The 18,911-nt window shown below is 40.3% G+C and overlaps 1 protein-coding gene across 1 annotated transcript in view; it reads right to left on the bottom strand.

Moving 5' to 3' along the window:
- LOC138808651 (ubiquitin-conjugating enzyme E2 U-like) overlaps positions 1–18,911 on the bottom strand; it is a 60,060-nt gene that overhangs the window by 16,622 nt on the left and 24,527 nt on the right. The window contains exons 7-8 of the mRNA XM_069994910.1: positions 14,907–14,995; positions 3,803–3,884 (exon numbers count right to left, since the gene is read on the bottom strand). Coding sequence (XP_069851011.1) covers positions 3,803–3,884; positions 14,907–14,995 — 171 coding nt within the window. The remainder of the gene's footprint in view (positions 1–3,802; positions 3,885–14,906; positions 14,996–18,911) is intronic.

Genomic DNA, 18,911 nt, shown 5'->3' with positions numbered 1-18,911 from the left:
TGGGGTCGCCCCAGGCTGGGCCCGATACTTACGAGGGCTGCTGCAGAAAGGTGCTGTGTCCCACTGGGAGCCTGGGCTTGTTTGCTGCTGCCACTGCGGTGGCCTCTGGGCTGGGCTGGGCTGTTCCCGCGCAGGCTGATGTGGAGAGGCTGTGTGCTGCGCGTCTGGGGTGGTTCATCACCACCGCTGCTGCTCAGGGCTGGGCTGGGCTGTTTGCGCAGGCCGGACCCAGGCACTGCGCCCTGCGGGGGGGTGGGGGGGTTGTCTTCGGGTGGGGGTGGGTTCTGCATTCCGAGTTTTCTGTTTGTATTCGCCTGGTGGGCACTGGCTCTTGGGAGTCTTGGGACGCTTGGAGGCTCTGTGGTCCTTGCTGGGTCCTGAGAAGGGCCGCAGGCAGCAAGGGGTGGGGAAGGGTCCTCCTACTTTACCCTCTTTGTGTAGGTGCTGGAGTTTTTCCTTTTTCCTCACTTCCTGTATCTTTCTGAGTAATTGCCTTTTTGTTGTTGTCAGTCTTTTGAAGAAAAAGAGTATTGAAATCCGAACTCTCTACTTGGTTGGAGAGACCTGCGGTGTTTCCCTACTATTCCATGGCCACCTTGGCCTACTCCCTGATTTTCTTTCTCATTAAGTGTCACTTTTCAAATAACCATCTCACAGAATCATCACTGACCAGACTAGGATTCAGATCTAGGTGGTCTGGCTTCAGGCTCCTGACTGTAAGTCTTCTAGAGTCCATCTCTTAACTCAGACCAAATCTCAACTCTGTTTTACCAGCCAAGGCCCAGTTAACAAAGACATGGCAGATAAAATGCTGGAATAAGTTTATAGGTTGACCAATTGTAACAATGAGATGTGCAAGACACTATGTTGAAAAACGAACTTTACAACTTCTGGGGGAGGGAGGGAGGAGTTGGGAGATGGGGAGGAAAGGGATGGTAGGGAAAAAACAAAGGAGGGGGTAACAATGCTTGATAGGAAATAGACTCATTAACTTACTCATGTAACTGTAACCCCTCTGTACAGTATCTTTACAATAAAAATATATAATAAAAAAAGGCACAAGTGGGGAAGAGATCTTAAGTCTCTACATATTAGAGGGAAAAAATCAACATGGTTTAAGAAGTGGCTGATGAGAGCAAAGAACTGGAAAGACAGTAGGAGAAGCCACGGGTCAGTGGTGGAGGACAAACAGTGTTTTTAAAAACGCAAATAGTGTTCTTAATGTGCATTTTCTGATTTTGTTGAACAGATGCTGTAAGCACAGCAACTTCAAACATGGATTAATAACAAATGTGTTAGGCATGGTGGGACATTCTTATAATCCCTGCATTTGAGGGTGGCAGGAGCATCAAGAGTTTGAGACCAGCCAGAATTACACAGTACATTTAAGGCCACCTGAACTCTATAGAAAGAACCACAAAAAGCCAAGGGTTGGAGATATAGTTCAAGGCTTGCACAGTATGTGCTACACCCTGAGGCCTGAGCACCAGGCAGGCAGGCAGACAGGCAAGAAAAAGAAGGAAGAAAAGAAGGAAAGATAGTGGCATTATGTAGCATATACATGCAGACAATTACTTGCTTATTAAGATTCTTAAGTATATTCTACTTGAGTCCCCAAACTTACTACTTTATCAAGCACCTTTGTTGACAAACACAGCAATTTTGATAATTATCAGAAAACATTTTAGATTTTATTCTTCTATGAATTTTTAAATTATACTTCCACCTATTTATTTTATTTATACTCAAATAATTATGCCACATGAAAATGCAAATAAATGCACACATTCTCTAAACCCTATTTAAAATATATTTTTGACTAAATCAACTCCACAATTCACAAGAAGCATCATTTGACCCAAATATATTCTTGTTAGCCACCAGATGGCATAAGGTGTGAGCGGTTTGTTCTGGCAGGATTGCTGCACACATGATAATTTGACCTACAACTTCAAAATAATGTCTTCGGAAACATGCTCTTGCACTCAAACCACTCGTAATTATTTTAGTCAGATGTAGAAGTGGTAGATAAGTTGAAAATGACATGGCTCTGCTTTTTCTAAATCTTTGGGTTCTGCGGGACGCTGGCATTACATAATGCATCAATGATCAAACAAACAAAACAAAGCAGTTCTGTTAAAGGGAATAAAAAAGGAAGTCACGTCAAGGAAAAATTAACCTTACATTCTAAGTAGGCTTCTTAAACTCTAAAAGAAACTTGAAACCTGGCCTTCCAAAGAGAAAACCAAGTGCTTGTATTCCTTTAAATCTTGCTTAATAAAAAACTTTTTGTCTGCCTATAATTTATTCTGAAAGCATAAAATTATCTCATGAAAAAGTTGTTTTCTACTTTGTCTTAAAAAAAAAATAAAACAGGGCTGGGAAGGTGGCTCAGTGGTAGAGTGCTTGCCTTGCATGCATGAGGCCCTGGGTTCGATTCCTCAGCACCACATAAGCAAAAAGAAAAAAGCCGGAAGTGGTGCTGTGGCTCAAGTGGTAGAGCGCTAGCCTTGATCTGAAGAGCTGAGGGACAGCGCCCAGGCCCAGAGTTCAGGACCCACGACCAGAACCAAAAAATAAAAAAATAAAAAATAAATAAAACAAGCCAGGCATTTGGTGTCTTGTGCCCATGATCCTAGCTACTCAGGAGGTTGAGATCTGAGGATAACAGTTTGGGCAGGAACGTTCATGAGACTCTTTATCTCCAATAAACTACTCAGAAAAAGCCTTAAGGCTCAAGTGTAGAGTGCTAGCCTTGAACACAAAGAGGCACAGGGACAGCACCCAGGCCATGATTTCAAGCCTAGCAGGATTGGCAAATAAATAACAAAAACAAAACCAAAGCAAAAAAAGATTGTAGCTGGGCACCAGTGGTTTATACTTAGCAAACCAGTGTTTATACTTAATGGTTTATATCTAGCAAATCAGAACGTTGAGATATGAGGATTGCAGTTCAAAGCCAGAAGAAGAGTCTATGAGACCCTTATGTCCAATCAACAGCAAAAAGATGGAAGTGGAGCTGTGGTTCAAGTAATGGAGTGCTAGCCATTGAGTGAAAAACCCAAGTAAAAGTATGAGGCCTGGAGTTCAGACCCCTGTATCAACACATCAACACACACACATACACACACATAAACAATAAGTTAAATAAATAAATAAATAAAAAGTTGCAGAAGTAAAAATAAAAGCAACCAACTGAAGCACCAAATCTGAAGTTGTATGTTAAAGGGTAGGCAAATCTATTTTAAGAGTGACTTTTCCACAAAGCACCAGCTGAGCAGCAAATGAAGCTCCTGGCCTTGAGTTCAAACCTCACTATTAGGAAAAAACCTAAGTGGGTTAGGTGGGTTAGGCACCATAGCTCATATCTTTAATGTTAACTACTTAAGAGGTGGCAATGGGGAAGTTCATCATTCAAGGCCAGGAATGGACAAAAAAACTACTGATACCTGCATCTCAACAAATAAGCAGGGCATGGGAGTATGCAACCATAACCCCAAATTCCAGTTAGATGCATAAGTAGGAGGATTTAGGTTTGTGGCCATCTGTGGGCAAAAACTCATGACCCCACCTGAACAATAAGGTATTAAAAAGAACCAAGGGCCTCGATCAATTGATAGAGCACCGTCCTAAGCAAGATTGAGGCCTTGAGTTCAAACTACAGTTAACACCAAAAAAAAACTTTAAGTAAAAAGTATACATTATTATTACCAAGAATTACTTCCAGTGGTTCAGTTAGCTACTAGAAAGAGGAACAACAAGCATTTCAAAATAATGGAATCAAGAATCTGGGATTTCTTACTTTAACTTCCATTCTTTATAACACTGCAGATCCATTTTCCTCCATCTGTAATACTTTCCAATAAAATTTGGATCTTCAAACACTGAAATTAAAATATTTAGCAAAGAAGCTATAAATACATTCTTTAACAACTCAGAGATAAAAAACAATTCACTTTTTATTAAGTCAGACACATGGCAATCACATAAATTATATCGTTTAAGTCATGATATAGTGCACAGAGACTTTCCAAATTTCTTATTTTTTATTGAAACTTTGTAATATTCAATGTTGGTTGAAATAAGTAGACTGTGATTTGGAAATTGTTTTCATTATAATGACATTTATTTATATATCATTTATGTTATTAGATAACATTTATGGGAAACCACTGTTTGAGATTGAGCTCTTTTTGGTCTAAATAGACCAAACCAAAATGGAGTCAATCATGCTAAATGCCAGAAAGTCAAGTAGACACCTTAAGGAAGCAGGAAAATGCCTAAGCAGACCCATTTCTCCCAATATAGGAAATTCATAGCAACCCATCAGAAGGGTCTAGTGAAGTTGAGCCTGTACGGAGATGAGAAAATCCTCTCTGTTTTAATCCTTCAAAGAAAAGTAACCAGAAGTAACTGAGGTTGACTTAACTCTGGACTGCATTTTGTTTCCTTGTTCCTCTTCCAGCTACCATGTAACTAGTGCTAAGATTGAATACAGTGTCACACTCAGAGGAACACTTACTTATGCTTTAAGTGACATGCTATACCCATTCAAGAACTGTCCATTAAAGTCAACTAGATGTTTAAATATATCAAGGTTTTTGTGTGTTTTTTTTTGCTTTATCAAATAGTGATAAAGTTTTCAGATAATTTATATTTTAAATAACATAGGCATGGTGGCTCACGCCTGTAATCCTAGCTACTCAGGAGGCTGAAATGGGAGGATTATAGTTCAAAGCCAGCCCAGGCAGGAGAATCCACAAGTCTTTTTTTTTTTTTGGTCTGGTCGTGAGGCCTGAACTCTGGGCCTGGGCGCTGTCCCTCAGCTCTTCAGCTCAAGGCTAGGACTCTACCACTTGAGCCACAGCACCACTTCCGGCTCTTTTCTTTTTGCTTATGTGGTGCTGAGGAATCGAAACCAGGGCCACAGGCATACAAGGCAAGTGCTCTACCACTGAGCCACCTTCCCAGCCCCTCCATGAGAGTCTTATCTCCAATTAACCACAAGAAAACCGGAAGTGGTGTTGTGGCTCAGGCAGTAGAGTGCTAGCCTTGAGCTGAAGAGCTCAGGGACAGTGCCAAGGCCCAGAGTTCAAGCCCCACAATGGACAAAACAAAAACAAAAACAAAAAACAGGCATTATCATTCAACAATTTTCTCATTTAGCTCTTCAAGTAAGAAAAACATATTTTGGGACTGAAAGTAACATCTCAGATTTCCTTTTCTTTTTTCTTTTCTGAGGATAATCCCAGGGCCATATACATCTGAGGCAAGCACTCTTATTACTCACTTACATGCCTAGTGATATTTCAGATCTCCATCTTTGACAGCAAGGATGTGAGTGGAGTCATTACCTCTTTTGATTTGCACACTACACTTCTATCCACTCAGCTTAGATCTGTATTAGGATTACATCACTGTCTCCTGAGCTTATGCTTCATTATGAACCTTATGCCTCCAGCCAAATTTTTCCTCTGCTCCGGGCATTGGCAACGTCAATGTGACATACATTAAATCAGTCTATCCTTTATCTAGTTATCTATTAATTACAATTGTTCAGAGTTTCAAGACAAACTGTTTGAGCTAGATATTCTTCACTAATCTTGCCTGGAGCTTTCTTCTTATCAATAACTAATTTTTCCTTTCAACTTGCCATAGATAGAACGAAAAATCTAAAAAGTTATTTTCTTCTATTAAATGATTTTCATTGGAAATGTTCCCTCCCGGTCTTTTTCTCTTGCCTCAAACACACATAAACAAACATATACACATACACATATATACACAAACACATACATACATAACACACAAACAGGTATATAAGAATATGTATATACGGGTCTCTAGGCATTCTCATACAGTGAGACGAAAGGAGGACACTCTTAGGAGAGCAAGAGAAAGACACAATGCCTATGTGCATCTGATCACACAAAACAATATTTATCAAAATGAACTCCAGGAAGGGAGAACAAGAGGCTTTTTTCTTTTTTTTTTACTGTTTTGTTTTCTCTTCTGTTCATTTATATGTCTTTGAGAGGGCAAGGAAGGGCACAGAAATGGAGGGACAAAGGGTGAACAAATGCAGGAATGGTACCCACTAGACACTATGACGCTATGCTGAAAATGAACTATGCAACTTGTGGGTGGAGATGGGAGGGAAAAACTGGGAGAGAGTGAGGGAAGGGGTGACATTGTCCAAAAAAAAAAAATGTGCTCTTTACCTGACTTATGTAACTGTAATCCTTCTGTACATCATCTTTATAATAACAATAACAACATTTAAAAATAGGTGAGGGGCTGGGAAGGTGGCTCAGTGGTAGAGTGCTTGCCTTGCATGCGTGAGGCCCTGGGTTTGATTCCTCAGCGCCACATAAGCAAAAAAAGAAAAAAGCCAGAAGTGGTGCTGTGGCTCAAGGGTAGAGTGCTAGCCTTGAGCTGAAGAGCTGAGGGACAGCGCCCAGGCCCAGAGTTCAGGCCCCACGACTGGACCCCCCCCCTCAAAAAAAAGGTGATAGATAGATAGATACATAGATAGATAGAGTAGGTAGAGCTGGGAAAAATGAATAAATAGAGCCAGGTTCCAATGGCTTATGCCTATGTCCTAGCTACTCAAGAGGCTGAGATCTGGGGATTGTGGTTTGAAGCCAGTCTGGGCAGGAATGTCTGTGAGACTCTTTTCCAATTAACCACTACTATGCAGGAAATGGAGATGTGGGTCAAGTGATAAAGCACTACTAGCCTTGAAAGAAAAAATTCAGAGATAGTACCTAGCCTGAATAGGGGTGAATTAAAGCTCCAATACCAATACACACATACATATACACATACAAAATATGAATAAATGAATGAAAAAATGGTCATGAGGCTTGAACTCAGAGCCTGGGTGCTGTCCCTGAGCCACTTCCAGTTTTTGAGTGATTAACTGGAGATTAGAGTCTCAGGGGGATTTTCTGCCCCAGCTGGCTTCAAATCACAGCCCTCAGATCTCAGCCTCCTGAGTAGCTAGAATTATGGGTGTGAGCAACTGGTGCCTAGCAAGAGTATATTCTTATAGGCTTAATATGATAAAGGAATACATTACAAAAGCAAATGTGAGACCCTTGGGTTCTTTGTGATGGATCATTATATCCTTTAGATTATTATCATAACTAACATTAGTTGAATCCTTACTACATGCTTAACACAAGTGAAATAAGTTTTCACCCAGTGTACACAGAAACCTGGGAATCTCCACTGTGCTGGGCTAAAATGTAAAATATAATATTTTGTGACTGTGATTTCTTTTTGAGTTTTCTATTCAAGGATCCTTCGTATTATTTCCTTAATTATTTTGGAATTGCCTGTGTGTGTGTGCCTGTGTGTGTGTGTGTGTGTGTGTGTGTGTGTGTGTGTGTGTACCAGTTCTGCAGCTTGAGTTCTGAGGCTGGGCACTGTCCCTAAGCTTCTTTTGCTCAAGGCTAGCTCTACCACTTGAGCCACAGTAGCACTTCTGGCTTTTTCTGTCTATGTGGTACTGGGGAATTGAATCCAGGGCTTCATGTACGCTAGGCAAGCACTCTACCACTAAGCCACATTCCCAGCCCTGAGGGATTGCCTTTCTTATATCTAATATTTGAGTATGTATACCAGGCTACCTCTTCCTTGTACCCAAAGTATGAACCCAAAGTGTCACAATCATTGCTCCTGAGTAGTCCCATTGTCAGACATCATAGACTCATGCTTTCTCTGCCATCTGAGATGAAAAAACCCACAGTATTTATATAATTTCATATTTTATTCTATTTGTTTTTGTTTTTTACTCATTTGTCTCCAACCTACTCAAGAAGCTTTCCACGTCTTCATGTTACCAACACAATAATTAGGGACAATTGTTTAGGTCCAGATGCTCAATGAATGTTAATTGGAGGGATTATATAGAAGGGAGGAGGGCCAATGAAATTTTAGCCGAGTTTCTAGAAGCTGAAATTCTTTTTTTTTCTTTTTTCCTTTTATGCTAATCCTGAGGCTTGAACTCAGGGCCTGGACACTGTCTTTGAGCTTCTTTTGCTCAAGGCAACACTCTACCACTTGAGCCACAGCGCCATTTCTGGCCTTTTCTGTTTATGCAGTACTGAGGAATTGAACCCAGGGCTTCATGCATGTTAGGCAAACACTTTACCACTAAGCCACATTCCCAATCCCTGGAAGCTGAATTTCTTTTATCACTACAAAGCTTGTCCTTGTTTGTTTTATAATCTGTGGTAGTATAAAATCATTCTCTCATTTCTTGAGTATGTGGTTCTTCGTCTGCTGTTTGTTTTGAAGATTATTAGTCATGCCTTTCGCTATGAGTTTTGTTGATATTATTAGTTTTTGTGGTGCTGGGGATCAAACCCCAGGACTTGCATGTTGTTTTGGGGACACACATCTCTGGAAGTTGGCCTGAGATCAACCTCACCTCCACCCTTGCTGGACTTTCCATAGCACCAACTGGTCTCAGCATGTCTTCATTGGCAGTCTCCATCATGCTCGACAAAACTGAAAATGTAATCTTTCCTTTTCACACTTTTTCTCTCATGCTAATCACTGAGCAACTTAATGTAGAGAAGAGCTTTGCCCATTAATACAATGGAAAGATGAGATACAGAGTTAAGTGTGTAATCTCACTAGTTACAGGGCTGAGGAATTGCTAACTTCCTACATCATCTTCTTCCCATTTGAGCTTGCCCAACTGTGGCTTCATGTTGTGGCCAATGGGGGGGAGGGGAGCTTTTAGAACCATGACTGAAGCCAGGCACTGGTGCTCACGCCTGTAATCCTAGCTACTCATGAGGCTGAGATCAGAGGATCGCAGTTAAAAGCCAGACTGGGCAGGAAAGTTCGTGAGACTCTTATCTCCAATAAACCACCAGAAAACTGGAAATGGCACTGCGGCTCAAGTGGTAGAGCTGAAGAGCAGAAGGACAGCAACCAGGCCCAGAGTTCAAGCCCCACAACCAATAAAAAACAAAACAACAACAAAAACCTATGACTATTTGGTCCTCTGCCCAGAGATCCTGAGGGAAATGGTCTGCTATGTGCCCTTATGAGGCAGGGCGGGGGGGAAGAAGGGGGATTCTTACCAGCTCATCAGGTGGTTCTAATGGCAGTCAAGATTGAGAGCACTTCAGAGGAGACAGACACACAGCCTCCTGCCTCTCAGTGCATGTGCGAGACACTTGCCCTGGCTGCCGGCTCAAGTTGTTGCAGAATGAGAAGTCTAGGGTGAAAGCAAGCATCCCCATGATGCTTCAGGCTGTCTGGCTTTTCCTAATGACAGCAGACAAACACAAGGAAGCCTGCGCTCAGTCCTGTAGAGCACACGGGTCTGAGGGACTCTCTTCCTCTCACATAAACATTTCCTTATGAGTTGTGAAGGAGCCATTCCCACAACCATATGCATTTGTTTCTTCCCTGCCAAACCTTTTTACTTGACATTCTTCAGTGATGGACAGAGAGTAGTGCATTAATGGTGTGCTTCCCCACAGGAGGGCCTATGCTTGCGAACCAAAAAATCATTGATAAATGAATTGCCTGTGCAAACTTCGGAGTCTGAATGTGAATTGCACACTATGCTGAGATAATTTGCTGTTAAATTATAAAGGCAAGATAGAATGATAGAGTAACAAATGTTGAGTTAAAGGATCTGGCTCATGTCCCTGGACCACAGTTTTTAAAAATTAAGAACTGACGTATTTCTTGAACTCTATGTGCTAAGTTATGTTCTAAGTGCATCAACTCTAAGAGGTATGTGTTGTGATTCTACTTGCCTTTTATAGATGAGAAAATTGGGCCACAGAGAGGTTAGGAAACTTATATCATAGCCAAGTATTGGTGGTACACTTATAATTCCAGCTACTTGGAAGGAAAAGTTTAAGAGGATTATGATTTGCAGCCAACCTGGGCAAAAAGAAAGTAAGACTCAATCTCAATAAAGGAAGGGATGGTGAAATGTGCCTGCAATCCCAGCTATATGGAAGGCTTACATAGGATGATCACAGTCTAGGTTAACCCAGGCAAAAATGGTAGATACTATGTAAAAAATAACTAAAGTCCAAAGAGCTGAGAGTGTAGCTCAAGCAGTAGAAAATTCAAATCTAGGCCCCAAAGGACAACAAAATACACTTCATGTCGCATGGATTGTAAATGTCAGAGCCAGAATTAAGCTCCAGTGATCTGGATGTGGAAGTTATTTTCTTTACTAGTGTATGATACTCTGCCTCATGTGTAAACTACATAGCAACCCTTATTCTTTGTTCTCCTTTCTGTAAACTAGGGCAATATTACTAATGCCCATGTCACAGGATTCATATACTACTGTGCACAAGATACATTATGTGTTCACTAAATAACAGTGGATAAATAAAAGCATCACCAAGCTAGGCACGGGTGGCTCATGCCTGTAATCTTAGCTACTCAGGAAGCTGAGATCTGGGGATTTTGATTCAAAGCGAGCCCAGGCAGGAAAGTCCATGAGCCTCTTATCTCCAATTAACCACCAAAGAGCCAAAAATAGAGCTGTGGCTCAAGAAGCAGAGTGCTAGTCTTGAACAAAAAAGCTCGAGGACAGCATCAAAGCTCTGAGTTCAAGTCCCAGGACTGGTACCATGAAACAACACCCCCTGCCAAAAAATAAAAAAAACCCTAAGTATGATCACATACAAAGATATCAAAAGGGTTTTTAACCCAAATCAAATATTTTTATTCACCGTTCATAAAAGATAATGATTTTGAGCCAGGTGCTAGTAGCTCACCTGTAATCCTAGCTACTCAGGAGGCTGAGATCTGAGTATTTCAGTTCAAAGCCAGCCTGGGCAGGAATGTCCATGAGACTCTTATCTCCAACTAACTACCAGAAACCAGAAGTGATGCCGTGAGTCAAGTTGTAGAGCACTAGCCTTCAGCACAGTGCCTAGGCCCTGAGTTCAAGCCCCAGAGCCAGTAAATAATAATAATAATTAAAAAATATGCATATTGAATTTAGTAAACCTTACCAAATAAGAATGTAACCATAGAAAATGAAGTTCTTGGAAGTTTTCTTTTTCGTTTCTGAGTTGTTGAAGAATTCTACAATCTAAAAGCTTCATCTTTATTATTGCCAGGAAATTAGGCCACTAAAAAAGATAGTATTAGATCTCATCCAGCTGAACTATCAAAAGACAAAATGGCCAGCAGCACATGTGAAGTTTACACTTATTTTTTTTTGAATTAAGTATTGGTTATTATTGAAGTAAAGCTCTCAAAACATTCTCATAGCAATTCCAAGGAAAGAATGGGACAGAGGTTGTGAAATCTGGCACAAAGGTTCCAAATCTCAGAAATTCTTGGCTGGATATTGCCAATAAGGGAAACATGGGACCTATGTTTCTCTGGGCCTGGCTTACTTCACTTAATATAATTTTTTCCAAGTCTTTCCATTTCCTAACAAATGTGGCAATGCCATTCTTTCTGATGGAGACATAGAATTCCACTGTATATGATCCATTCATCTACTGAGGGGCATCTGGGTTGGTTCCATATCTTAGCTATGGTAAATAATGCTGCAATAAACATAGTTGTGCTGGTACCTTTAGTATGGCCTTGTTTGTGATCATTTGGGTAAATGCCCAAAAGTGGGATTGCTGGGTCATAGGGGAGCTCTATATGGAGTCTTTTGAGGAAGCTCCATACTGCTTTCCAAAGTGGCTGAACAAGTTTACACTCCCACCAACAATGCAGTAGGTTCCCTTTTGGCCACATCCCCTCCACCATCTGTTGTTATCACATTTCTTGATTATAGCCATTCTAACTGGGGTGAGGTGGAATCTCACTGTTGTTTTGATTTGCATTTCTTTTATGGCTAGAGAGGTTGAGCATTTCTTCATGTGTCTATTGGCCATTCTTATTTCCTCTTCAGAGAACTTTCTCTTTAAGTCTTTAGCCCACTTATTTATCAGGCAGTGGTTTCTTTGAAGATTTTTTGTGGGGGGATTTAATTTTTTGAGTTCCAAGTATGTTTTAGATATGAGACCCTTATCTGTTGTATGGCTAGTAAAGATCTTCTCCCAATCTGTGGGCTTTCTGTTGATCTTGCAAGCTATGTTTTTTGCCATGCAGAAGCTCTACAGCTTTATGCAATCCCATTTGTCCAGTCTTTATTTGATTTGTCTGGGACAAAGAAAAGGTCAAAAGCTATGTACATATGAACAGATAAGATGATGTTAAGCAAAATGAACCCCAAGATAGGGACACAAGTGGTTTTTTCTTTCTTGCTATTGTTTCTAACATATTTATAATGTACCATGTGATCTTTTTATTTCTTTATATGTTCCTTCCCATGGGATAACCTCTGTTTTCACTGTATTTGATGTCGATGCCCTACATCTTGTATACACACTTCTCTAATTCAAGGAAGGGAAAGGAAAACACAAAATGCTTAAATGGGGATACAGGTTGACCCATTGTAACAATGAGATGCACAAGACACTATGTTGAAAATGAACTTTACAATTTAGGTGGGGGAGGGGAGTATAGTTGTGGAGGTGGGAGGGAAGAGATGGTAGGAGAAAAACAAAGGAGGTAACAATGCTTGATAGGAAATGTACTCATTACCCTGCTCATGTACTCATGTAACTGTAACCCCTCTGTACAGTATTTTTACAATAAAAATGTATTAAAAAAAGAAATTATTGGCTGGAAATAACCATTACCAACCTGTTGTCTTCATGGAGAGGGGTAAGCTGCATACTAGGTGAGTAGCAGATACAGAAGCAACACAATGAAAGGCTTTGGGGATCACACTCTCATGAGAAAGAAACTATCATTCATGATCATCATTATTTCCTTTCATTCTTAATTGCTCTGAATTGTAAGACAATCACTCCAAATCTCCTTACTTTTAGGCAATGTTTTTATAATTATTTTTTTTCTCTAGGAATTCAGAGTATCTAAGTGCCCCTGCATTATTCCAACAAATGCCAACCTATAACTTTTTGGCACTTGAAGGAGTTTATCTGACTCAGTCCCTAAAGTGTGCCCAGTGATGTCACCATGTTTGTGCAGTGAGGGGGTACTGGCCTGGGACCACGGAGCCTCCAGTGCCTCCATTATAGCAGGTGTTGAAATGTGTTTGCTGAATGGACTAAGCTTTGCCCATCACATATCTTTGAAATTAAAACATTCATATATACTCAGATCAGAAAGAAATTCTTCATACTGAAATAGTTGCTAAAATCTGTGTACCTAACACACACACACACACACACACACACACACACACACACACAACTGTTATGAGTAATACTGGGGTTTGAACTCAAGGCCTCATGTTTGCTAAGTGGGTGCTGTACCACTTGGGCTATGCCTTTCATCCTGACTTTTGCTGGTTAATTTTGGTGGTCAAGTCTCATAGACTTCTTTTCCCTTAAGCCACAGACCTTCACATCTCAGCCTCCTGAGTAGCTAGGATTACAAGCATAAGTATAATCACAAATTCATAATTGACTTCCTGAAAGAACATGACATTTCTTTATTAATGTACATTAACCATACAAAATAGAAGAGGAGAAAAGTATTCATAATATTGTGAGTAAAGAAAGCTTAAAGAGAGAGATTAAAGAGCCAGGAGCTGGTGGCTCACGCCTGTAATCCTAACTCTCAGGAGGCTGAGATCTGAGGATCATGGTTTGAAGCCAGCTCAAGCAAGGAAAGTCCGTGAGACTCTTATCTCCAAGTAACCAATAGAAAACTGGAAGTGGCGCTGTGGCTCAAATGGTAGAGCACTCACCTTGAGCTGAAGAGCTCAGGGACAGTGCCCAGGCCCAGAGTTCAAGGCCCACAACTGATGAGAGAGAGGGAGTGGGAGAGGGAGTGGGAGAAAAAGAGAGAGAGAGAGAGAGAGAGAGAGAGAGAGAGAGAGAGAGAGAGAGAGAGAGAGAGAGAGAGAGAGAGAGAGAGAGAGAGAGAGAGAGAGAGAGAGAGAAGGGTTGGCCTCATAAAGACAATGCCAAGATAGTGACCTATTCATTTGGGGACACCTTCAATATGACATGCCTCTAATATATATAGGTAAGATTTCCAATGTGCAGTTGTAATATGTGCGTGTGGAGTTCTGAAGAGTCATCTGGCTAGAAAAGTGCCCATAGCAGTCACATGGCAGTGGGTAGAAAGGATTGAAGGAAGAACTTCTTGTTCAAAGGCAAAAGAGTGTTTAGGAGAGAAGAAAAACCATGGCTGTAGAGCATCATGTAAGTCAAGAAGAACATAGACAATCAAAGTGAAAGGACTGTGCAGTCATCACTGAACATGGGAACCACAAAGTAACGGCTCACTTCCAGACGCACCATGTTCACAGGCTGGCTCAGGCAAAAGCACACTTCAGCATAGCCTCCTTTGATCCGCATAATGAAACTGTATTCTACAGATCCACGTCAGTGCAACCAGCAAGATGTCCACCCTGCCATTCTGTCTTCATAGTTTCTGAGTGTTTACCACACAATGGTAGTGACTGATTTCCCTTTAGATCTATATGACTGAACAGCCCTAGGCTCTTATTCTCTACTTAATACATTTTCTGGCTCAGAAGGCAACTTTGTTTAGAACTGAAGTTTCCTTCAGCCACAAAGTCTCCTTTACAGAGTAAAGGGAGTTAAGTAAACCTTAGGAGTAGCAGAAACTCACCTTTTATTTTTCCCATTGCCTTTCTGGCTTTTAATCAGATTTCAGTCTAGTCCCCTAAAGAGGAACTAAATTACTAGTTGTTGAATGACTAGTACATAGAGTCAACAGAGATGTTTACCCCTCTTAAATAACAGATATGTGTCTATAGTCTTCGAAAGCAACAGAAGCTGAGGATATTGCACAGATTAATGTACACTGAAAGCACATAGGTTATGGCTAGGTCACCTTACATGAATTTCTGTATTGCTCTGTGGTTTTCGATGTGGCGATTTCAGACCATGCCTTGTAGTAATCACTAAATGTGACCGGTTCCTTGTTTCTGAAAATATAAACAAAAACCAGACAATAGGTACTTTGTTGCTTTTAAAAATCATTTAGAATGGTCTATTCAGATAATATCTTGTCATGAAACATTACACTGACCACAAATTCCAACACATGCCTTTTTTTTTTTTTGCAGGTACTATGGCTTGAGCTCAAGGTGCCATGCTCTCATTCGACATTTTTCTATTTTCTATTTTTATTGTTATTTATTTTATTAATAAGTTCATTCAGCATTTTTGCTCATGGCTGGTGCTCTACTGTTCAAGGCATGGCACCTGTCTGGTATTTTTGCTGATTAATTGGAGGTGGAGTCTGGAAGACTTTTCTGCCCAGTCTGACTTCCATCTGTGATCCTTCCATCTCAGCCCCCTGGGTAGCTAGGATTGCAAGTGTGAGCCATCATGCTTGTAGGCTTTAATACTCTTCTAATAAGTGCATCCAACATAAAATTCACCACTGATGAATACAAATCAAAGAAAGAAAACCTGCCCAATCCATTTTTTCAATAATAAAGTTAAATACTCTTCTAGGATGTCTATCTCTAATGACCAACATCTGAAAAGAAAGCATTATGTGTATAAATTTCCTCATTCTATAATGAATGATTTCCTTGCATTTCCTGTCAGTTTTATAGTATTACACTTTTTCTTTCTTATTAGGAGAGAATAAAAGTATGAGAATGAAAAATAACTCTTTTCTAATATCCCTACTCCCACATTTCCTTCTCTTTACTGCTATTCCTATGTAATAACTAATAAAACAAAGGTTATTATAAAGCATTAAAAATGAGACAGTGACTCAATCCTGTAATCTTAGTTACTTAGGAGGCTGAGATCAGAGGATCATTGTTCAAAGCCAGCATGTGCAGAAAATCCAGGAGACTCTTATCTCCAATCAACCAGCATAAAGCTGTAAGTAGAGCTGTGGCTCAGGTAATAGGGTGCTAGCCTTAATAAAAAAAAAAAGCTCCTGAGTTCAGGCCCTGAGTTCAAGTCTAAGTACTAGCATGCACACAAAATAAACAACTGAATAAACATTTAAAAATAAAAAAGAAATTCTAGTCTCTTAAATTCACTGGAAAGTATTTTTTACCACATTTTTTTAACACAGAGATTTTCAACATTCAATAAACAAAAGATTACTTAGGAGATATTTTTTTAGACACGTGAAATCACCAGTTAACTGGTTTAAACAGATGCTTACACATCAAATATAATGGGCCTTACATGTTTTCTCCAATTTAGGTTCCTTGCTCTTTGGAAGAACGGATCATTTTTCAGTTAGAACAAGTATATTAGCATTAATTTTTATAACCAAAGGTACCTTCGGGTAAACATTTGACTTAATTTTGAAACAAATTTAGCAAAGCCCAAGTGTGTCAATACACTCATTTATTTAAATAACAATTAAACACTTAATTTTAAGACTAACATTTTTCAAATTTGTTATTACTTTTTTCAATCACACTTAAGGAGAGACCTGAAACTTCATGAAGATCAATGAATCATACTATTATTGCTTCCAGAACTGCCTGTGGTGTTTCACACTACTAAATGACATACTAAACTAACATTAATTTGCCATTGAGAAGTTTCTGCATTTGGCAATTCAGGTAACAGTATGAAAGGCTACATTATATCTCCTGCATGAAAAAGCTTGTGATCAATTTGCTGTCACAGGTCATTTGGCATACAACAATAACCCTAGAGGAAGGAAACTGTCAACACACTGTCTCCAGAAAAAAAAAAAACAACCAACACCATCTTCAGGCACAATCGTCCTCATTGTTTTTTGTCTGTTTGACTATGACCCATGAACCTTCTCCTTTCCCAGGGGTGTCCTGTTCAATTTCAAACTGTTAGCCTTCAGGGGCTTTCTTTTCTTTCTTCCAGAATAATTAAAAATATTACCATACAAGGTATAATAACTTTAGTTAGCTTGAATATACACAGCAGAGTATTTGTATTTTTGATTCTATCAAGGAAGCAGACTTTTAAAAGAATAGTGTTCAGAATACTAATATTATAAATAATATTCTGTTGAACAATTAAGCCTATAGGGACATATCTAGTATAAAATCCAAGTGTTTGTAGCATCAACCATTAACAAGGATTTATTGAATGTTATCACTGATGTTCTGAATAGGAAAACATATAAGACATAATTTATAAGTGTTGGGAAAATATATACCTAGACTTATGGATAGAAGAGTGTTTATTTTAAAAAAATAAAGTGTTACATGGTTTAACATTTTGAGAATATAACACATTAGCAGACACTTCTTCCATAGTGACAATAAACAAAAAACATTGGAGGAGGGAAATATTTTCTAACCTCTATCTGGAAGCCAGCAAGGAAACACTCACTAAGGTAAAATAAAAGGAGGAGCCAGGCACTGGTGGCTCAAGCCTGTAATCCGAGCTACTCAGGAGGCTGAGATCTGAGGATCAAGGTTCGAAGCCAGCCTGTGGAGAAAAGTCTGTGAGTCTCTTCTCTCTAATAAACTATTCAGAAAGAGCTGGAAGTGGAGCTGTGGTTCAAGTGGCAGAGTACTAGCCTTGAGCAAAAGATGATCAGAGTCAGTGTTCAGGCCCTGAGTTCAAGCCCAACCTAGGTAGGGAACCCAGCATCAACACACCATAGGTAGGAAGGAGTCAGGTGTGAACATGTGTGCATGAGTGTTTGTGTGTGCTGGGGAAGGGATGAAGAGGGTGAGGTAGTTGACCAGAGTGGGGAGTTCAATATAGAGGAACTGGAGTGAGTGGAAGGGGTGGGGAAGAATGGATGGGACAGGGGAGGAAATGAATCTAAGATGATGCTGAAGAATCTACACCTGACAGGGTGTGAAGGCAAAGGCAGTTCAGGCCAAATCGTCTTCTCAATTCCTAAGACTAAGTTCACTGGTAATAGAAAGCATCAGGAGGGTCTGAAGTAAAATATGAGTTTAATTTTAGGCATGGGGCCTTACGTGATGAGAGCATAGACAAGTCAAAATGACCTTCAGGGGTGTGATTGAGAAATGGGGAATGGGAAGGAGAGATTTGGGTCAAATCGACACGAAGGTTGATAGATGAAGCCTCAGGGGAAAACCACCTCGAAAAGAGTGTTTAGAAAAGAAAGTGCGGACACCGCCTCCCAGTTAAAGGGAGCCAGTGAGAAAAAGAAGGGTTCGTGAAAGGAAAAAGAAAAGAACAGTCATGCTATTTTATGGAAGCAACGTGGCAGCCAAAGGAGCCTGGTGTGAGCATGTGTATGCATCGGGGGAGGGGAGCAGTTAAACTCATCAACAATTCTGTTAGGACCCCTCTTGACATCATGGCTTAGGCCTTGGTATCTCAGTGGCAACGGCAGGATCTAGACTCAGCTGGCCTGTATTTTAAAACTAAACTGAAAAAGAAAACAACAACAAAAAAGAACTCTCTAGCCTTCCTATTTCCTGGCTGTGTGACTCTGAACAAGTTACCCAACATCTCCACACTAGTTTCCTCATCTCTGGAGGAGATGGAACCTTCTCACACCGCTGTCTGAGCATTCCAGGGAATCTCACATGAGCAGAGCCAGGCTTAACTTAGCTGTCAGCTGTGACCTTCAGCGTTTCTCTCCTGCTAACTCTAGTCAGCCTCCTGATCGTGTTCCCACCCAGTTCCAGCTTGCCCTGCCTCTGCTAGAAAGCCCATTGGCTACCTAATTCTATCGGATTACGTGGACCTGCAAATGGAACCTGAGGCTCGTCATTATTTCTCCATTTCCAGCCTTTGCTTCAGCAGTCTCATCCCTCTTTGCAGAACCTCCATCGCATGGAACTCTTGGCTTATTTCAATTATTATATTATATTATTATACCATAATATTATACTTCCATTTCTGTGCAGGTATGTTTCTTTAGACAGCCTTTTCTCTTCTCTGCCGGTC

Source organism: Dipodomys merriami, unplaced genomic scaffold, assembly GCF_024711535.1.
Source record: "Dipodomys merriami isolate MVZ:Mamm:240054 unplaced genomic scaffold, mDipMer1.0.p SCAF_464, whole genome shotgun sequence".
NCBI classification, from domain to species: domain Eukaryota; kingdom Metazoa; phylum Chordata; class Mammalia; order Rodentia; family Heteromyidae; genus Dipodomys; species Dipodomys merriami.
Note: the sequence above shows the minus strand (reverse complement) of the source record. Positions and strands in the feature narration are given on the sequence as shown.